General features: G+C 34.4%; 1 protein-coding gene across 1 annotated transcript; it reads left to right on the top strand.

Annotated features, from left to right (window-relative positions):
• Positions 1-7,488: 7,488 nt before the first annotated feature.
• Positions 7,489-12,530, top strand: LOC104227050 (uncharacterized). The gene is made up of 4 exons (XM_009779183.2): positions 7,489-7,792; positions 8,381-8,493; positions 8,581-8,665; positions 12,154-12,530. Exons 1-4 carry the CDS (start codon positions 7,580-7,582, stop codon positions 12,241-12,243), a joined length of 501 nt encoding a protein of 166 aa, XP_009777485.1. The 5' UTR covers positions 7,489-7,579; the 3' UTR covers positions 12,244-12,530.
• Positions 12,531-12,986: the final 456 nt, after the last annotated feature.

Genomic DNA, 12,986 nt, shown 5'->3' with positions numbered 1-12,986 from the left:
TTCATTCTCTAGCCTTCTTTCCATTTAGACATAGGTCTCCACTCCCTAGTTGATTTTCCAACATAGGGTCTTCACTCCCTAGTTGATGTTATTTTAGACATAGAGTCTCCACTCTCCGGTCTCCTTTTCCAACATAGGGTCTCCATTCCCTAGTTGATTTTATTTTAGACATAGGTTCTCCACTCCCTATTCTCCTTTTTCAACATAGGGTCTCCACTCCCTAGTTAGTTTTATTTTAGACATGGGGTCACCACTCCCTATTCACTTTTCCAACATAGAGTCTCCACTCCTTAGTTGATGTTATTTTAGACATAGGATCTCCACTCCCTAGTTGATTTTATGTTAGACATAGAGTCTCTACTCCCTAGTTAATTTTACTTTAGACATAGGGTCTCCATTCCCTAGTCTCCTTACTAGTACAGGATACATTATTCCCTCATCGCATTTCCCCAATATAAAGGGCATTGCATGTCCAATTTCGATCAGAAGAAGTCATAAAAGAAATGAACCAACCCCTGCAGCTAGCAAACATCAAGATTCAGGTCAGAGTTTGCATGAAGAACCAGCCAAGACTTAAGAGCAAGCTTTAAAAGACTTATAGATAGCAATCTTGTAACTCATAGTTAATAGGCTTGTTTAGTTTCTTTTGTTTTAATTTTGGTGTAATAAGGAGTTCAGCAAGTAGTAATAGCAGTAACAATAACAACAACAATGAAATCACAGCTTCTCGGTAGGCCCAGCTACCAAAATTTCCAGAACTACATCGACCTGATTCCTTTATAACCAAGAATATCTAGGCAACCTCCAAGCAAGGTTCGGTCAAACTTTTTCAAAACGCTTCTTGTGGAGTGTCAAACTGCCAAAAATTGCTCGTAATTTCTCATTTTATCTTTGCCTTAAAACTCTTCATGTTTTCCTGAAAAGAGAGACAACTGTGAGCACGTAATTTTTGCCCTACTAAAATTCTCCTACATAATCCACAAAAAAATGGTTTTCTAGTTATTTTTTTTATAGAATTTCTAGGAATTGCTCTTTATTTGTTTATTTGGTTGCATTTAGTGGCATTTTTTGTGTATATTTAATATCTTAAAATTATAGAAAAACTATTAAAAAATTTAGAATCTTCATTCCATATCATTTTAGGTTTTAATTACATTTTTAGGAATTAATTACTTATTAATTATATAATTAATACATAAAAATCACAACAAAAATACACTAGTAACTTTACATGCATTTGTTAGCTAAATAAATTAGTTAATTATTAGAAGAATGGGTCATTAGGTTAATTTTGCAAATTAGTTGTGAATTAGGAGTATTCAATAAATTGGTTATTTTCGAAATTAAGAGGAAAGGAAAAAATGAGTTGCCTTGGTTTGTTTCAAGTCTGGCCCAAATCATTTCAGTGGCCCAAAAGCTCCAAATAACGCCCCTAGCCCAAGCCATGCCCAACCCAACCCACCTTTAAGCCCCAAACAATCCCGTTTTTATTTAGATTAATCCCCACTATCCATCAAGACCTTATCCAACAGCTCCAAACTGGCTCCCTCTTTCCCTTAAAACTGTCTCAGACCAGACCTACCCCCCAACCCTCTCAGATCCCTCTCTTTCTTTTATATATCTCAATCCCTCTAACCCTAGCCGCCCATATGCCCAAAATCCCCTGCTGGCAGCACGACTCTATATAACTCCAAATCTTCACAAGACAATCACCATCTTCCCCTTTCTTCAATAACCATTTCCCTCAAAACTCTCTTGAATTCATAGATTTTTAGAAAACCTATTTTTTCCCTTTTCGACTTTCTCATCTAAGTTTAATTCGATTTGGCTTGAAATTTACGTTGATTGTTTACTTTTGACAAGAGCAAACTTTTAACGTCAATTTCGGACCATTTCGAACTCATCGAGATTTGGTCAAGGCGTCATTGATTGACTAGTTTTCATCCTCTGACCTTTGATGGCCGGAAATAATTGTTTGCCATTAGTCAAATTGGTATATCTCTTTTCCCTTTTCTGTGATTTTTCAATACTATTGTTTCACCGGCTAAGAATGTTTTGATTAATAAGCCAGATTAATTGGTATCTATTTGTTAGATTTAATTAATAACATATTTTTTAGTTAGGTTTTAATTGCAATTTGTTATAAGTTTGTTCGATTTGTTAATTTTGATGGTTGCTGAGCGTCGGGTGGCCATATTTGTAAGCATATACTATGTTTGGTTTGTGTTTGTCCTGATTAACAGGCAGGCCCATTGAATTTGAGTTTTTGGTAGGGGAAGATAGGAGGCATGGGCTTATCAGCCAAAGACCCAGGCAGAGTTCAATGTTTAGATGTGATTTACAAGATTTGAGGGGTTTCAATTGAAAGATTAATTTTAAGAGAATCTTTCTGTTATGTAAGATCCTTCTATGCAAGGATTAAAATGCATATCTGTCCTTTTCTGTTAAAAAAGATGTCGTTTTCTAATTTTTAGGGAGCTTGATATATTCCCCTACTCCTCTTTGATTTTTCTCTCATAACAGCACACCCTTATATTATATAAAGACCCTTCCCCCTGCATTTCATAGGGACAGAGATATACACACTAACCTGGGCTTTTCACGCACAGAATCCACCCTTAGAATTTCCATTTTCTCTGCAAGTCTAGCCTTCTTCATACATTCATATACACCCATAGAAACTCATATCGATCTGACTCTACCTCACTCTCATTGAAAAGTTGAAAACTGAAGGAAAACTTGGAATTCTAAAAAGAGGTTTGAAGAAAACTGATTTCAAAGATCAACTTCTTTTCTTCCTGGATTTTTATAAGTTGTAGAAGGTCACTTTTGTGATTGTTGTTGTTGCTCCTGTTGAATCTATTGTGCTGGGTTTCACATTTAAAGACTTCTAGCCTTTATTTGGCCTCTTGAAATCTATTTCCATTTTGCCGCTAGGTATGTTTCGTTCATCTGCAACCACCTATTTGGATTGGTAAATGAAGGTTAAATTGTTCAAGTCACATCTATGCTTAATCTCATGAATTCAAACGTGTTTAATCGTTAAAGTTGCTTGTACTTGTATTGTTTACCAACAATTGTTTTGATTGATTTTTTTTAGCTGAACCTTAAGCTGATTTTGTTATTTACAACTGATCCTGTTGAAGCACACAATGAACTATGTTAAGAAGTTAGTTGTTACTTGCAATACGGGAATTAAGTCACTTTGAACTTTAGTTAATTGCTCTATTTGTTAGTTGTGATGAATCTACAAGCTTAATCTGGTAGAGTGACTTTATGGTCTTTTCATTTAAACTTAGAATTCGCTAGGAAGGATGCCAGGTCATATGGACTAGACTGGATTTTTTCTATTATATCATAGAGTCAGTGTAATTGAAGCATAGATTTATATATTTTATTATAAAACTTTGTAATAATTAAGCCTGGAGTGATTAGTTGTCAATTTTTATTCATGTAATTAAGCGATTTAGTTTATTGAAATTTATATCATGTGATATGTGCAAAGTCATGTTTCTGGGCTCATCTTCAAGGCCTAGATTTCTATTTTAGAGTTCAGAATTATTTTCTTTTTAATATGTTGCAAAGGCTATTGGGCCATGGTATGGAACCAACCCAGCAATATCTCATAGCAAAGGACCTTTTAATTTACTAAATAGCCGCCCCTTTTAAAGGTCACACCTTAGGCCTCCACTTGAACCTATTTCACATTTACCCATGCCCCATTGGAGGTTTATTATGACGCACCCAATCAGCTAAGCCCGTTAGTTTATTCACGTACTAACGCATAATTTATTTATATAGCAAAGAAAAATATATTATTCGAATTGGTTCAGCTACTGTCATGGCCTAAAGATTTCATCTACAAGGTATTAGATCACTATTGACCAACTTCAGATAGCTTTATTGCATTAAGTGTTTCATCATAGGGGTTCACAAAATTCCCGTTTTTACAAAAATGTGTGCTGCGTCCGAATAAATTTCCATAGTATATAACCTTTATATATGGTTCCAAATTTAGAAAATCAATCAACTCTATGAAATTAGATAATTCTTGAATATGCGTAAAATGCTTTAGGCTTGTCCTAACTTATTATCATGATTATGTACACGTTCGCATGACATAATTATGATTTTCACAAATAAATCAAAGTATGCGTTCGCGCGACTTTGGCCAAATAGTCCTCATATTAATAAAGCGTGATTAATTGTGTACACGTACGCAGAGCATAATTTTAATGCCACAAATAAAATAAATTTACACACATGTGATCCGCTTCAAAGATAAATCCATAACGCCATAATTAAAAATGATAAAAGGTAAATGTACATAGGTTCTAAAAATGAGTAATTAAATAAATAAATTAAGCCAGGTATGATTAAAGTGACCGTGTTAAAACTACAAAATCTTAAAATGCCTAACACTTTCTCAGGGGTTAACATGATTCCTTACCTGATCTTCTGATTTTTGCGACTTTAAAACAGAGTCAAATTTTCTCGATTTGGGATTTTAAAATAAATCGGTGACTTGGGACACCGTAATAATTATCCCAAGTGGCGACTCTAACTAAATAAATAATCTCATTTCGAATAATGTCACTTTAATTGGATAAACTACCTATTCTTCGAAAAAGGAATGTGACAATGATTCCCACATAACGATTATTAGTATGATACAAACGAGAATGCCAAAAATTAGTAGAAGAAAACATATAAACAAAATTATAAGAAGTTTTATTCATCTCAACATTCAACTTGAACATCCTATCACATGCATACCCCTTGCCCACAAAAATACCCTTTATCACTATTACATATTGATCACTTTCAATAATTTATTTGAATCCTGCCTTGTTAAGAAGAAAGCTAGACATCAATTTTTTTTCTCATTGAAGGAGTATAAAGTACGTCTTTCAACATTAATCTCTTCATGAAGTTTATAAATACTCTTCCTGAAGTAAACTTCAACTCGACCTTTCCCTTTCCAAGCACCTGGATTGTGTGAGAATCACCAAGCATGATGGTTTTGATCTCCTCAAATGGAGTATATACTTTAAATCAATCTCTATCATAGCAAACATGACGATTTGCTCTAGAATCAGCCTACCATTCATCAATATTTTCTACCAATTTAGTGTCTGTTATCACCGACACAAGTTATTCTTCGGTAATGTTTGCCTGTGATGTAGGATCACATTTCTGAAATTTACAAAATCGAGCAATATGCCCACTCTTGCCATAGACAAAACATGGTTTCACAATTTGAATTTGTTGATTCTATGCTTAATTATTTGCACCATTATTCTTCTTGAGAGGCCTACCATAATTTTTCTTAAAGTCTTCTTCTTCGGCTTTAAAGAAGTATTTTTTTGAGTTTTAGGAGTAATATTATTTGAAGTAATTAAATTTATCTTTACAATGATGGGTTGTAGAGTGCTCTTTTCCGATTGCATAAGTGCATCTTGGCTTCTTGCCTCTTTTCCCATGCGAATCCGCATTACCAACGTCTCAAGTGAAGTTTCATTTTGTTTGTGATGCATAGTTTTTTGAAATTCCTTCCATAAAGGTGGAAGTTTATTTATTATGACACAAACAATAAGGTTGTCTCCAATTTTAATATCCTCGGACCTGATCTCTCCAACAATCATTATGAAGTCTTGATCTTGGTCTACTATAGATTTGGTGTCCACCATTTGAGAATGAAAAAATCTGCTAGCAGCATATTTTTTCGCACCTGCCTCCTCGGTATCATACTTACTCTGCAATATTTTTCAAATTTTCTTTGCAATAGGTAAGTTCTATCATAATAATAGACCTACCCTATGGTATACCATATGGTACTATATTCACGAGGATCCATATGATACATGCTAGACCTACCCTTGGAAAACTTATGACGGAGACGTGATGAACGAACTTAAGTGACTTGTATGCTTTGGAAATTGGGTTTGTAGGGATCGGAACGATCCTTCCATAAAACAAGTAAAGCAACTGCTTTAGGCCCTACATTTGTGGAAGCCCCATTTTTGTTATACCTAATAGTTTATGTATATATAAGTTTAAAAAAAGGTTATGCGAAGTCAAAAAGTTTGATTTTTTTCTTTAACAGGTATAGAGAAGAAGTATTTGCAACTGCTACGTTTCTGCTAAGAGAATTGCACTTGAAATGAATATCAAACCCGAATTTCGTAAGAAATGTGTGATATGTAGGAAGTAACAACTTGATGAGAATGTTGACAATAAAGTCTCAAAATCTTTCGAAGAGCCCTTTGGAGTTGATTACTTTATACATAGTAGATAGGACTATTTTTTTCACTTCAAAATAGATTTGAACAATTCGAAGCATATGAAATATTTTTGGTTTTATGTTTAGCGATAAAAATTAAGATCACTAGATGATGGAAATTTGAAATAAAATATTGCCTTAATCTTGAATAATCCTTAAAGCATAATAATCAATTCGATATTGACAGTTTAAATTTATTTTTGAAATTAAAAGTATTGAGGAAAATAGTACAGATAAAAGATAAAATTTTTGATTGATACACACCATCAAATAAAAAGATTTGATTCTTTTTCCAATGCCTATATTGCTTATGGAATAATATTAATAACTCTTGTTAATGTCGCTTCAGCGGGAAAAAGTTTTCAAAATTAAAATTGATAAAATCTTACCTAAGATCAACAATGTTTCAAAAAAGGTTAAATTGATTAGCTATATTGTCAATTAAGAAAGACTTATTAGGAGTTATTGATTATAAAAAAAATAGTAATAACTTTGTATATAAGAAACGCTAGAAAAAATAGAGTTTAAATAAATAAATATTTCAAAAAAAAAAAAGTTAAACCCCTCATAAAGTTTGGGTTTAGGCCACAATACTCGTCGGGCCGCCCTTGGTAGGGAATTGAACAAAAGGCTCAAGAAATATCATTGAATGATTGTGATTCACGACTAGATTCGCTAAGTCGGAAGTTGAAGAACTAATTGGTTAAAAATATATATTTTCTTGGAAATATTATCAACTTGTATATTTCTATTCTCAACTTCAAGTTGTAAGTCGGAAGATTTTCAGAATTCAAAATTCAATGTTTAAAATTAAATATTTAGTATATTAATTTTAATTTTCATCAATAAAAGTTATGTATATTTTAATCAAATAAACAAAAGAAATAAAGAAATAAGGGGGTCGACTTGATTAGTCCTGAGGGGTCGGAATTGGGCTTCAGGGTCTATGTTAGGCGCCTGCCTTGATAGTAGTAATAGCACAAGCTAGTCATTTTTAGTCTATGCAAATTGAAAAATAGTCATTACTGTGGGATTTTATTTCATAGGTGAAGTGAAACTCCAGGACTTTCAAATTCCAGGGGTGACAGGTCTGAAGTTTGAACTGTCATAGCAATTAGCCAAACTTAATGACTGAATTTTAAGTACATTGTGAATGATGACTATTGTTTAAATAGCTGTCACGAAAGCGGCTATCTTTGCAATTTCAACCTGGAAAAAAGTGGTCTCCCTGCCTCTTACAACCCAAAGCAAAATTTGTGAAACCTAAGTCTCAAACAAAAGAGCAAAAAATCAAAGATGCAGAGATGGTGCACCAAGCTCCGATCCCTCGCCGTTCTCCGTTCGACTCCAAATACCCATCACCCTCTTCCCTATCGTCTTCTCACCACTGCTACCAATCCCATACACAGACCTTTTACTCGTACCTTATTTTCTTCCAGCTTTACGCCCATTTCCCATGGCCCCATTTCATTCCCAAGTTCTACTCACTCCTCTCTCCTCCCTTCTTCTGTAAGTTGGGTTCTTTTTTTCTCTCATATCTTTATCATTTTCATTTTTTTTTTGTCGAGAAAAATTTAGTTAAAAAGGCGATTTTTAATTAGTGGGTGGGTACTTGTTGGTCACCTGATGTGTTGGGCTTGAACTATATATAGATGAATTTTCTTGTACATGTGTATATTTATATTAAATTGCACTCATTCATAAGGGGTAGCCCATAATGACTTAAAATCTGCATATTGTGTTCAGTTCTTTTGCTTTCCCAGAACGTTTAAATAGTATAATGCACTATACTACTGCTATTTATATGTAATTGCTGTAATAAGTGCCACTGCTATTTAACTAAGAGCTGGAAAATGAAAGGAAAAGTAAAGGGGTTAATAAAAATTTGAGCTTTAATTCGCGATCAGTCTTGGATGGTGCTGAAAATGCAAGTAGAGTCTTTTGTGTGCTTATTGCATTTGTCTGTTATTTACTTCTATATTGTTGATTTATGTTTTTTTTCTAGTTCCAGGTGCTGAAAAGTCTTGTAGCATTTGTTCTATGTTTATCGCATTTGTCTGTTATTTACTTATTTAACATTGATTGCTATTTTTCTAGTTCACGCAAGTGCGGTACATCACTGCAAAACAGAAGAAAAGGAAGTTGAAAAGCAGGAAGCCGATGACTCCAGTCACATCAAAAGTCAAGAAAATCAAAATGAAATTTTACTCGTATGTATATGTCTTCATTAACCAATTTGTTTTATATTTTTAGTCATATGAGATATTGAAGAGATGTAACACTTGTTTCTGGATCAGGTCTTATAAGGACAGATTTAGGGTTATGAAAGATGGACTGATTCGGCGCTGGAGAGAGGGGAAGCGACACAATGCACATTTAAAGGTCAGCTTTTCTCTTTTGCTTAGGAAGTTGGGATTGATTTAGCCAAATTCTCTATACATGACCTGTTATTCTTGTTTATATTACCTTATGATTGTGAGGTGGTGTTGTAGGTAATAATTTCAACCACATATGTGTTTTCCCCGGTACTTGTCTTATTGCTGTTAATAGAATTATAGAAATGCTCTTGACTTGTAAGGGATAACTGTTTGCCTGAACGTCGGGGGGGGGGGGGTTAAGAATGCTTCTCGGTGAAAGCATATATCTTTCTTCCCACTATGCAAGAAAATTGGTTACTCTTTGGCAAGGAGTGGGAAGATTACACCTTGCTGTTGCAATTGTTCAGGTTTGTGAATAGGTGCATAACTTGTAAAGTAGTCATTACTTCCTGAAATGAGCTCATGTGATCGCAGTTTGCTAAACTTATTGAATTGATAGGATTCTTTTTGCTCAATACATTGAAATGGTTTAGCAATCCAGTTGATTTAGGGTCCAAAGATGTATTGAACTAAAATCTTAGTGCAAATGTAGGGTTGTCTGTTAATTGTTAGTTGATGATTTGTGACATCTGTTTAGGAGAATGAAATTACGGATTACGGAAGTTTTATGAGACCTCCAAATTGGAGCTTTCAGATGTTGGAGTTTCAATAAACAAGGGAAACATTCCTAATAAAAAAATAAAAAAATAAGGGAAATGTTGTAAGGAAGAATTCTGGAACCCAATATTCAGTGAAAAACCAGTTATGAATCAAGCATGAGAAAGGTTAAGTGAACCCAAAAAGCAGCTAGAGTGTTTGAGAGGACAAAAAAGATGTTTCACAGCTAGTGCTTTGTTGTGCAACTTTCAGAACAAAATCAGTTTGATTCTAGAAATGATTGAATTCTTAAATCTAGATTAAGAATGACCTAGAATCTAATTTGCCACCATTTTCTTTTTATATAAGTGATACAGATATTACGCTTAGAATGAAGATTGCTATAAGTTAGGGAACTCTGAATTTGTAGTTCATACCTATCACAAAAAAAGAAAGATCTGACTTATTTTCTTAATCCGAATTATTTAGTTCATGTTGTCTTTTAGAAGGATTTCACTCGTACCTTCATTTTTCTGTCCAAGTTTGTCTGTAATTTTAGGTTGCTAGGAGCATTCGGGGCAATCTTTATCTTGGGGTTTATTGCGTCTTTTGGTGTCTTTTAGGTTGTCTCAGTATGCTGAAATTTGGTTGCAGGTTAGGCAACAGAGGGTAGTCAATTAAACAAATGCAATCATAAAAGTTTGATCACTGTGCTTGACTAAAAGCTTTCAAACACCTAGAGAAATCAAACTGAACTAATAATAATCAGAATTGCAGGTTAACTTTACCAGCTGCTAGTGCACGTCGAAATTTTCAATTTGTATTCTGTAGTGACACAAGAGGAGCACGAGTGGGAAGGTGTTCACTTTGGTTCAGTTGAAGCCCTATTTCTTAGAGGAAACTGCGCAAAATCCTTGAAGATGTTCCTTTTAGCACGTAATGGAAGTTCTTCAAGATAAACATAAAAGGCAGGAATAGCTGAGATTAAGAAATTGCAGATCAACAAACTACATAAAAGGAAGGAAAATAATATAAAAGAAATCCAGAAAATTAGGAACCAAATAATCAAATTTTGCCTAGAATAAGTAAAAGATAGAAGCTGAACTAATAACCTAAGCATTATAGAGTGCTACAGGACCACAACTACGATGCTGCTATACTGGTGAATTGTGATCCAGTGGAACTTCTAGTTTTGCCCCATCTGTCCTTGTATCAGCTTTCCTTAGGGTCCCAAAGAAAGTTGGTGCCCAAGTTTTTGCATTCCATGGTGAGTAGGAGTGCATGTAATCCTTTCCATCATTTCTTCCTTTTTCTCTTATTGACTGCCTGGAAAATCTTCATATTTGATAAATTCACATGATGAATGTCGTGAAAATGTGAATGCTAAAATGTTTATGCGCTCATACGAGATTGAACAAGGTTAGAAATGATCACATCTAACGGAGGTTGAAGTAACAAAGAGGATGAAAAAGAGGTCACCTAAGATGGCTTTCTTATGTCCTACATAAGACCTTAAGATGTACCTGTCTATACGTGCGAGTGCGACAATATGATGATCACATCTAACAGAGGTTGAAGTAACAAAGAGGATGAAAAAGAGGTCACCTAAGATGGCTTTCTTATGTCCTACGTAAGACCTTAAGATGTACCTGTCTATACGTGCGAGTGCGACAATATGATGATAGAAAGTGGTAAAATGCGATGAGATAGAAATTTCAACAGACTTGACAACCTTTTGAGATTAATATAGGCTTAGCCAAGAAGACGACCCAATTAAAGCAAATGAACAATATACTTATACCAACTAGTTAGGATTGAGGTTTAACTGTTAATTTTACACTTACATTTGGTTTGGTGCTTTTGGGAGTCTTTTGGTTCTGGTTAGACTTATACGTCTGGAAATAAATGCAAGATCAAGAGAACCTTAAGTTTTAGAGAACCACTAATTTGCATCAAAATACAAATTATTAAGTCTTGGAATGGGAGCTGAATATAGTAGACTGGATAAAGAAGATCCATATAGCCTATTCAACTAATTTAATAGGCGTGATTGATGATTCATTGGTTGTCATTTGTTTCTTAACTACTATGTGTTATCGAATGTAACATCCACCCCAAACTGAATTGCATAGAAACACTTACTAATGAGTTGGCATTGCTTTTCTTTCTCCAATTAGTTAATAATTGTTTGGCCCTATTAGTTAATTACAATATTGTGCATCACAGCTAAGTGTATCTTGGGGCTGTAATACAGTATTTGATATGGGATGTATAAACCTCAAGTCCTGTGGGAACATAATCTTGCAAGCTGTCAGGCTGAACTAGTAAATTAGATTTGATTTCTGCTCAACTGCAGAGTATTCAGCTTGTTAAGAGGAATAGTAAGTCCAAAATTTCCTTAACAAGGTGAAGTCTGCTGTAAGATCACAGCTTCTGAATTACTCTTACTCTTATGCCTTCATTGAGTGGTGTCCCAACTTGCCTCGGATGGAGGAGTAGTTGTTGATGACGGTGTTGTTGGGGCAAGTTTGCCCATACCTGTACTATTCCACTGGGTACCTGCTATTTCCCACCAACACAGGTTTTGGTAGGCAATATCTTGGATTTCCTGATATCAAGGACTTCAGAAGTTGATTTTATAGTAGATTCTTGGATATATAGAAATATAGTAAGGTCAAATATGCTGGAGTACACTTTTTTTAAGAATAAAAAGGTAGAATTCCATGTTTCTCCTCCTCCATGGTGCTCTTTACACATCAACAAAATGACAATCATTATTAAAAAGAGATCCTTGAGCACCTAATCGAAGTTGAGCTCCCATCTTCTGTGTTGAATTATCTGCATGGTATTGTGTTTATACACTGGCATTCTTATAACTTCGATGTGGTGTTAAACTAGTTTTATTGCTTGCTGCAGTCTAAGAAATCAAAACGTCGACTCAGGCAACCTGCTACTGTCCCTTTGGCTTATGCAAAAGTGATGAAGAAGCTCAACTTTTGTGGTTGAAGCATTTGTAGTTCTATGCCCTTGCTGCGCTTAAGAGGCTTTTCTACTCTTCTCATTTTATTGGTTTCTCCTCTGGTACAGCTACTAGTGTAGACGATTTTTTAAGTCAAACATGTAATGTCTTTTGTTTCAGGTCGTTCATAACAAAGCTTTTACATTCTCTGGCAAAATGAGTGGATTTTGAGAGGTTTCCTAAGAACAAATAAGATTTACCTAGAGATGATCTCAGGAGCAAGTCGTTCGAATGAAAAATATTCTCTGATATTCAAGTGGAGAAGTCTTCAACATGTTTCTGGTAGTTTAACTAACTTTTCCAACTGTGATACAAATATAAACTGATTATTCTACATATTTTTAGAGGACTCAGGAAAGCCTAGCAATTTTCGCAGGATTTATTTTACAACATGTTGAAGAGCCTAAAGGAGAGCAAGTTAAAGTATGCCATCTAATATAAAGCAATTTAGCAATGACACAAATTCATGCTAGCCGAGCGATTGTGTTTTGTCAGGAAATGTGGTGAGTAAATAGTTAAATTATGTGGTTGTTAATCATAATTTTTGTATTGTTTCCCCTGGTATTCGGTGTCAAACTGCTAACCATCTCATTAAAAATGTCTAGTCGGTGACATGAACAAATGTTATTCCAAGGGAAAATAAACACAATCAGGTTTCCCATTGATTATCACTTATATTTCATGTCAATTTCAATCTAATGGCTAGTACTTATTAAGAAGAGAATTATAG

This window comes from Nicotiana sylvestris, chromosome 6, assembly GCF_000393655.2.
Source record: "Nicotiana sylvestris chromosome 6, ASM39365v2, whole genome shotgun sequence".
Lineage (NCBI taxonomy): Eukaryota > Viridiplantae > Streptophyta > Magnoliopsida > Solanales > Solanaceae > Nicotiana > Nicotiana sylvestris.
The sequence above is the reverse complement of the archived record's forward strand: the minus strand, read 5'-3'. Positions and strand labels throughout refer to the sequence as shown.

Coding starts and splice junctions, on each gene's coding strand:
- LOC104227050 (XM_009779183.2), top strand. CDS start 7,580: ATGCAGAGATGGTGCACCAAGCTCCGATCCCTCGCCGTTCTCCGTTCG. Junction 7,793..8,380: donor CCTCTCTCCTCCCTTCTTCT/GTAAGTTGGGTT, acceptor CTATTTTTCTAG/TTCACGCAAGTGCGGTACAT. Junction 8,666..12,153: donor GACACAATGCACATTTAAAG/GTCAGCTTTTCT, acceptor TGCTTGCTGCAG/TCTAAGAAATCAAAACGTCG.